Raw genomic sequence first — 9,244 nt, forward strand, 5'->3', positions numbered from 1 at the left:
AGGATGGGGTGGCACGGTATTCCCCCAACCCCCGCTGCTAGGATACTGTCCCCCCCCTCCCCCTCACCCCACCCCTTCTCTCCTACTGGACGACTCTTGCCCTCTCACTGTGCTGACCCGCACCACTGTAACACATGCTAGCCTGTGCTAGCATAGCCCATCCTACTCCACCAGAGGGACTAGCCAGTTTGGTGCTGTCATGATGACAGTGGTTAGAACATGATAACAGTTGCCATGGCATTAGCTAACAAGATCTCGTTATGCCGGTAGGTGCAACCGAACGTCTGTGTGGGTGGATGTGTGTGTGTCTTTGTCTTTGTGGGTGGGTGGATGCACAGTATACCTGTGTGTGTGTGTGTTTGAGTGTGTGCGTGTGTGTATGTGTGTGTGTGTGTGGCAGTCTATCTTTGACCCAGTGAAAGCTGGAATGTGATGAATATTTATGTCCAAACATGCCACCCCTGTCTCTTCCCAGAGACAGAGAAGGAGAGAGAGAGAGCTAGCAAGAGAGAGACATAGAGAGGGAGACAGAGAAGGGGAGCGAGAGCTAGGAAGAGAGAGACATAGAGAGAGGGAGACAGAGAGAGGAAGAGAGACAGAGAGGATCCCAGTGTGTGTTTATGTGTGAAGGCATCTTCTGGGCCAATGTGTGAGGAGCATGGAAAGGATGGCTGTCTTCTCTCTGTGATGGTATCTTGGTTAAACACACCGCCCTGAGGCTTGTCCGCCCCCAAAACACTCAGACAGCTGGGAGAAAAGCCCCGTCCAATCCCCTCCTCTCCTCATCTCCCAGACAGGAAATCAGCATCTGCCCCCACCTTCCTCCCTGTCGCTTTGAGAACCATTGGATGTGTGGCTGGCTAACCTCAGACAGAGAATAGGACGGGGGGGGGTTGGTGTTTTGCTATTAGCATTTCAGTCTTTTTAGTGTGGGTCTAGCCGCGCATGAACCCTGTACCTTAACATGGTCCATGCTTCTGTCAGACCTTATTTTCTCTCCCTGGGTTGGTTCCCATGGTGACCTGAGGTATTCAGCGGACTTGACCTCTCCTGAGAATCTGGCAAACTCTGAACCTTCACCTTTTCGGACCTTTCCCATGATGCCCCTGTTGTTTTGGCCTGAGACTGTGAGAGTCCAGTCTGGTCTGGTGTAGCCTAGGTCTGGTCAGACTAGTCTGAGGGGTTGTAGATTAAGACTGCGTCCCCCCCTCCCACAGGGTGGAGAGGGGGTCTGTGTGTACCCTCCTCTCCCCCTTCTACCCCCAGTCTCCCAGCCCTCATTACTGGGCCCCCCCATGGTCACTAATCAGACAAGACCCCCACCCACCCCCACGCCCAGACAGACGCAACAGTGGAGGGTCCATACAGTGCTGTTGCCAGGGTTACAGTAGGAAGACTCCCAGAAGCCCCTGCCCCACCGCTAGGGCTGCAGAGCCAATTACAGCTCACCGTCTAACTGCCCTGCAGCTGTTGTTCTGCCCCACAACTCTCACACACACACACACACACACACACACACGCACGTCCATGTACTGCATGCGCACGGCCTCACTCTGATATACTTACAAACACACCACCACACACACACACACATTCTGAGTCTGGAAGCTATCCTGACAATCATATCGTTAACCGCTGCTGTTGACGTTTATACTGATGGCACAGGCTCTGTCCCAGTCTGTCAACCAATCAAATCACAGCGCTACTGTAGCTGTACCGTAGCTTAGATCCCACTGAAGTGGGTCCAGACCTAAACCAACAAACCTGTGTTCCTGTATCGGGTCAAATATGGCTGACTGGATCGTGTAAGGGTTGAAACAAGTCAGACAGTTGGTCTACATATCCGTCACCTGACCTGTGCTGAAAGGAGAAGGGGCCACGTGGGTGGCGGGATGGAGAGAGCTGTGTAGAAGAATGAAGAGAGGAGAGGGAGAGGAGGGGAGAGGGTGTAATTGTGGGGGATCAGACTAATGGCTTTGGCATGAGAAACTAAGGGTGAATAAGAGTGGATGCATGCGTGCCAAGTCACCACACACACACCCACGCACACACTGCCAACGGGGAAAAACCCCGACAGACTGTGTATCGTCACCCCAGAGATCAGTCATCCATGAGCCCCAAACTCGGTTCTACCCAGCAACTTCATGCCAAACCCCTGCACAGAAAAGTGTATGGGCCGTTCATTGGTTGTACAGTAGAGTACAGAAAGGGAGGGGCATGTGTCTCGCTATACCGAACCCTAACAACACACACCACAAACAGGGGGGTTTTCACCATGCTCACAAACATGAATTAATGAGGGAACAAAGCGCTCCTGGCGTTGGGTTCGTTCAGGCGTTCTGTCCTGGTGCATATGCACGCAGACCCACGCTAGCTAGCTGGCCGACGGACCTCGCAGGGGGCCCGGGCGGGCTGGGGACAGGGGGGTGGGAGGGGGGGGGGGGGGCGGTTTGGGGGGGCGGGTTGGGGTCAATGCATATGCAGGTCACAATAACACACTGGGGAGGCTGGGAAATGGGACAGAGAGACAGACAGGACGCACACAGACAGACAGACAGACAGACAGACAGGACAGACAGACAGACAGGACACACAGACAGACAGACAGACAGACAGGACACACACAGACAGATATAAAAACGATCTTATTGTCCACATCTGTGTCATCACAGTGTTTAAGAGGATATCAAGGATTATAACATATCCTGCCCTCGTGTGTGGGTCTGATGTGCATAGTGACACAAACAGTCTGATGTCATGTCTGACCTAGAGAGGGGAGATGATCACAACTGCAGCCTATCAGCAGCCTGGGCCACACGGGCGAGACAAGTCTCTCTCTCTCTCTCTCTCTCTCTCTCTCTCTCTCTCTCTCTCTCTCTCTCTCTCTCTCTCTCTCTGTCTCTGTCTCTGTCTCTGTCTCTGTCTCTGTCTCTCTCTCTCTCTCTCTCTCTCTGTCTCTCTGTCTCTGTATTGCTCTCTCCCTGTCTCTCCTGTCACGCTCCTCTCTCAAGGCATTTTCACTCAGAGGTCCCACAATAAGAAGACCCCTCTTTACGGTGGCTTTGTTTGTTGACACTGAAGCAAACCAAGGCGATTATAATGCTGCCCCGTGTGTTATTTTAGATAGCATGCTGGTGTTGTGAAGGCGTGACATCGCCGTGTGTGTAGTTCTGCCCGGCTCTCCCTTTCACACAGACGTTGACGCGTCCTTCCTCCGCTGCCGGCTTAATGCCGGTTCAGCAATGACCACCGTGTTCCATGTTATACAGAAGTGAGAGGCGGCATCAAGGTGCAACATTCACGCCTCGGAACGGGCTGTGTACAAGGGGCTTACACTCTCTCTCTCTCTCTCTCTCTCTCTCTCTCTCTCTCTCTCTCTCTCTCTCTCTCTCTCTCTCTCTCTCTCTCTCTCTCTCTCTCTCTCTCTCTCTCTCTCTCTCGCGCATTCTCTCTGTCTCGCTCTACTGTCACACTTCTCTCTTCCTTTCTTTTTCTTTCTCTTGCTCTCTCTCTTGCTCTCTCTCTCTCTCTTGCTCTCTCTCTCTCTTGCTCTCCCTCTCGCTCTCTCTCTCTCTGTCTCTTGCTCTCTCTATATCTCTCTCTCATATAGGCTGGCATGTTAGACTGGCATCTCTCCCCTGGGGTCCTCTGATGTAGTGGGTGACAGACTGGTCCTGTGTTTGTGTGTGCGTGTGTGTGTGTCTGTGTGTCTGTGTGTGTGCGTGTGTAATGGGCTCGGGGAGTGGTCCAATGAAACTTCATACAGACAAGCCTCAGCTTGTCTTGCGAGGGTCAGACCCATCTCGGTCAGACGCACACACACACGCACACACATGCACACACCCACATACATACATGCACACGCGCACACACACTGTATAAACAGTGTATATAGAGAGAGAAAGAGAAAGGGGGAGAGAGAGAGAGACTGTTGACAGGATGAGGGGAGGGTGGTCTAGCAGGAAGGGGGGGACAGAATATCATGGGATCAAAGAACAAACAGACAGTAATCTGCAGCTCTTAACTCTTAAATAACTGTAATACCTTCACTATTAATACCCCCTGACCAGCTGGGACCCTTGCTGCATTACACACACACACACACACTTACACACACTTACACACACACACACACTTTTTCTCTCTCACACACACATGCACGGAATCGAGGGAGTGGGTGAGTGCCAACAAGGCCACAACCCTTGCACGCACAAATACACACACACACACACACGCGAGCAACTCACACACATTTCAGAGGTGTTTTTTTCTTCATTTCCTTAGCAGCAGTACCAGCAAGCACTAGACTTTAGGACGCAGAGATGAAAGAGTTCCCACCAGGGAGTATATTCTAGTATACTGGAATGAAGCTATTCATGGTGCCAGGGCTTCTTGCCCATGACATGGTGTTCTGTATGTGTTAGCTAGTTAACAGCACTGCCACATTTGTGAGAATGTGTGTGTGCGCGTGTGTGTGTGCTTGCGACAGCCCCAAACCACCTGAATGAGCTGTACAGGATCTCCATATGGAAGACGTCAGGCTGCACCAGAGACAAGCCCCCATGGCTTCCTCTGCTGGGCGCGTTTGTTTTCCGACTCATCGCGGCTCTTCATTATGCAAAACAAGGCCCGTTTTCAGCAGCTTCATGTCCCTTTATAGAGAAGCTGCTCTGCAGACAGGGACACGCGGGTGAAATATGAAATATGAAAGAGAGCCACTGAGGGATTGAGGCGGCGCCCGTTAGAAGGCTCCAACAACAGTCTTTGTTCCTACATCCTCTACTTGAAGGGGAATGGCTGGATGGTGTTTGCTACGTTCTGTGCAGTGTGTGCTGTGACACACACCCTCACACACACACACACACTCACACACACACACACACCCTCACACACACACACACGCTGCTGAGCTGGACGGTGACACATGGGCTGTCATCAGGGGGCTTAAGCCTCCCACTTTCATCTGATTCTCGGTCCCCCCCCCCCCCACGCTGGCTATTGATTTAGGGACGGAAGGGGGGCTAGATGAGAGACAGGGAAAAGTGAGGGAGGGGCAGAGGGGGGGGGGGGGGGAGTGGACAGAAGAGAGGAGATATCTTGTTCACTTGTGAGGTGATAATAAGACACACACGCACTGTAGCGTCTCTCTCTACAGCACATAGTAATCTGACTGTAGATACGGTGTACTGGTGTATGGCCAGATCAGGTAGCAGAATTGGATGTTGGTTGGTGTATGTTTAACACGATTTGTCATTCAGTGTCCCAGTCTCTCCTGGCCTTAACTCTGGCCCCCTCTCTCTCCTCTCTGTCCCAGGGTCCGACTGCTCTCGTAACTTCACCAGTCCCTCGGGCATCATCGAGTCCCCCGGCTTCCCTGACAAGTACCCCCACAACCTGGAGTGCTCCTTCATCATCATCGTGCCCCCCAGCATGGACGTCACCCTCACCTTCCTGACCTTCGACCTGGAGAACGACCCCCTGCCTGGAGGAGAGGGAGACTGCAAATATGATTGGCTGGAAGTGTGGGATGGCTTGCCTCAAGGTAAGTCTGCACCAGGCCTAGTCCCTAGTCCCTAGTCCCTAGTCCCCAACCCTAGTCCCAGCCTCAACCCTAGTCCCAGCCTCAGCTCTGAGGTTCTTGTCCTATAGCTATTTCAGTTGTAGCGTGTTGGGAGATGAGAGGAGAGCTGCACAGCCCAAGGCCTGTTATCGACAGCACCGGGCCAAACCTTCCTTTGCTATAGGAATGGCTTGGGGAAGATGGAGGAAGAGAGGAGGTGGAGGATAAGGGAGGAGGAAACTAGCACACCAGCCATGTTAACCTTTATCACCAGAGTTTAAAGTAGGGCGTGAATAATACAGCAATGACAGAGAATCCCTGTCTGGAAGGAGCACAGTCAAATACCCATGCAGGTTCTCTTCCTCACCCCCTCCCCCCCGCACACTCCTGCTGTCCCCCCCTTCCCTCCTTCAACCAGAGGGGGTCAGATAAGTATCTGCATTTCCCATGATGCACCTCTTCAAAGAGCTCAGTCTGCAGCCATGGATGCCAAGGGCTTCGGGTTTGAAAGGTAGACAAGATGAAAATTAAAGAGAGAATAATTCTTGAAATGTAATCACAATACAGTACTCTAGTGGAGGAGATAAGGGACCAGGGGAATACATGATCAGGATGCAGTTGCCTGTGGCCATAAGCAGCTGAAAGAAGAAAAACTCAACTGGAGAATTCTCCTCTCCCCTCTCCTCCCGCCTTCTCCCCTCTCCTCTCCTCCTACCTTCTCTCCTCTCCTCTCCTCCCACCTTCTCCCCTCTCCTCTCTTCCTGCCTTCTCCCCTCTCCTCTCCTCCTGCCTTCTCCTCTCCTCTCTCCTCTCTGTCCTATCAAGAAAGAGTTATTATTCCTATTTGCTCAAGAGCCCTATTTCAAATATCCACCCACTCCAAAAAGAGAAAAAAATCGATACTTCTGATCGATTATGAGTTATTTCCTTCCTCCACTGCCACATCCCAGCCCAGGGAAAGAGGAGGAGGAGAAGGAGGAGGAGGAGGCGAGATAGAGGAGCTTGGGGCTGTAAGATGAATATATCTCAACCAAAGACAGAGATCACCCCTTCTACCCCTTCCGCCCACAGCCCCCCCCCTCCCCCTCCAGCCGTGAGAGTGTAAATCATACTAATCTGTTGTGTTGACACACACAAGTCCTGGTATTACAGAGAGGGGGGGGGGGGGGTGTTGCCCTGTTACTGGGAACACGGGCACACTGGGAATACTGCAAAAGTGTGTCTAATCCAGGGACAGAGGAGAGAAGGATGGAGGGATGGGGCGAGGGAATGGAAAGGATGAACGATTGATGTTGGGGATAAAGAGAGGAAAACGGTTGGTGGGAGGAGAAATGGATAGTGAGATGGATGGCTGGGGGGGAATGACTGAATGGGGGGAGGCGGGTGTAGAGAACCTACCTAAAGCCCTGTGGCGCTGTGGGCTTAGACCAAGACCAACCTGGATTTAGACCGCACCCATCAATAAACCAAGCTGTCTTGTGGTTGTACAGTAGGGCATAGTGTTCACTAGGCCCTACTGTACAAAATGCAAAATTCATTATATTGACTAACTAATGTCCACACTTCCGATGTTGACTGATAACATACTGGGGAGTTAGGAATATAGGTTTACATTTAGCACACACAGGGCCATTTCACTTCATATGTATTTTTGTTATTAGAGATCTGTTTTTGTGTTTGTGCCCCGGCAGTGGGCCCTCTGATTGGCCGATACTGTGGCACCAAGATCCCTCCGGAGATCCAGTCGTCTACAGGGATCCTGTCTCTGTCCTTCCACACAGACATGGCCGTGGCCAAGGACGGCTTCTCCGCCAGATACAACATGACACACAAGGAAGTCACTGACAGTGAGTACAAGTCCACCAAGAGTATGTGTGCGTGCGTGCTTGCGTGTGTGTGTGTGTGTGTCTGAACATGCCCTCTCCCCCTCCCTCCCCAGCGTTCCACTGCAGTAACGCGTTCGGGATGGAGAAGGGGAAGATCTCAGACGACCAGATCTCCGCCTCGTCCTCCTTCTACGACAACCGCTGGTTGCCACGGCAAGCACGCCTCAACTACGACGACAACGCCTGGACCCCCACTGACGACAGCAACAAGGAGTTCATCCAGGTAAGCCCCCCCCCCCCCCCACCACACCTTCCCCCCACACACACACAGAGTGAGAGTGAGAGAATGTGCAGGGGACAGTGTAGAGATTCAGGACTTACAGTCTGAGAGCGATAAGACCACACACCTGTCAGTGTAAGATACCGGAGCTCCACGCTGTAGCTGAACTCTGCTGACTGGATGATGGAGCCCCACACCTGTAGCGGTGTGTAAACCATGATGCCAGGAGGAAGTTTAGAAGCCAACCAGATGCTGGCATGTGCAGAGTTATGGGCCTGTCCCCATGAGTTATGGGTCGACCTCCATAACCACGAAAACCCTCCAGCCACACCGACTGGACTCTAAATTCCCCCAGCCATGGCGCTGAGGAGGCAGGAAGTGCCCAGCTCCAGGCCCTGTGCCAGTCTCTCCGCGGCGAGCCAGGACGGGCAGGTTCAGGGCACTTCGTCTGCCAGCGTTACCTTTAGTGGTGCTGGGCCGGCCTCCTGTCTCCAGAGGGGCCCAGGGCCAAGGCCACGTGTCTCTGCGTTCCTGCCTGCATCTCAGCTGCTCTCCTGTGTTAACACCTAGCAGAGAGGGGCCCCTCTCGCACTGCACACACACACGTACACACATACACACGAGCGTGTACGCACATACACACATGCATGCAAACATACTTACTTACACGTACATAAACAGGTACGCACACACACACACACACACAAGCCACGCACACCTGCTCACACACACACACACACATACATACATGAATACAAAAAACCCACACAGAGGCATGCACACGCCCGCGCTCACACACGTCCATTGAGTGTGTGTGTGGCCGGAGCAGAGACAGTCTATCTTGACAAACAGCTGTCATAAATGCCAGCGTGCCTCTGCAGCATGCATATCCCAGACCCGGGTCTCTTAACGGGCGACGCATGACTCTGTGTGTGTGTGTGTGTGTGTGTGTGTGTGTGTGTGTGTGTGGGAGGCATGTGTGTGCTGATGTATTGCGTTGAGAACTGCGTGTGTGGTATACAGTCGCTACATGGTTTATGCTGGCTGTGTTGACCTGGAGGGTCCAGTGTTGCGTCCCTGTTGTCACCTGTTCTAGCGCTATCAGTATGTATCCTTATCCAAGGGAGGAGATCAAAATCATGCAGAAAATCAAGTAGAAACAGCCAAGCTGATAGGGAAGACATTTTATGGTACATTTAGTACATATAAGTACTAGGACGATGAGTGTGTCCTGTGTACGTTGCTTTTGTTGTTGACATTCATAGGTTTGACACACCAAATGTAGGACCAAGACGTCCTCTGACAATTCGACATGTAGTGTTGAGTCATGCTCTGTGCAGATTTAGAGATGAATATGCGTGGCATTGTCTGTGACTGACAGTTTGGTGTAACACCAGAATGGGCTCTAGCCTCTGTTTTTCATCATGATTCACCTTCAGACTACAGAGACATTCCAGAACCTTCTGAATGCTCTCTGTTCTAGAACACTCCACACTGCTGTCTCTGGCTGTCACGGTCCAGATCCTTCGTGTTCTGTTCAGTTCTGTTCTGCAGCTGCTGGACTCGGCTCTGTGTGTG

General features: G+C 52.2%; 1 protein-coding gene across 1 annotated transcript in view; it reads left to right on the plus strand.

Annotated features, from left to right (window-relative positions):
* Positions 1-9,244, plus strand: part of nrp2b (neuropilin 2b) — an 80,520-nt gene that overhangs the window by 38,309 nt on the left and 32,967 nt on the right. The window contains exons 7-9 of the mRNA XM_062456229.1: positions 5,315-5,542; positions 7,252-7,407; positions 7,500-7,669. Of these exons, the coding sequence (XP_062312213.1) occupies positions 5,315-5,542; positions 7,252-7,407; positions 7,500-7,669 (554 nt within the window). The remainder of the gene's footprint in view (positions 1-5,314; positions 5,543-7,251; positions 7,408-7,499; positions 7,670-9,244) is intronic.

The sequence above is a fragment of the Osmerus eperlanus genome, chromosome 3, assembly GCF_963692335.1.
Source record: "Osmerus eperlanus chromosome 3, fOsmEpe2.1, whole genome shotgun sequence".
NCBI lineage: Eukaryota > Metazoa > Chordata > Actinopteri > Osmeriformes > Osmeridae > Osmerus > Osmerus eperlanus.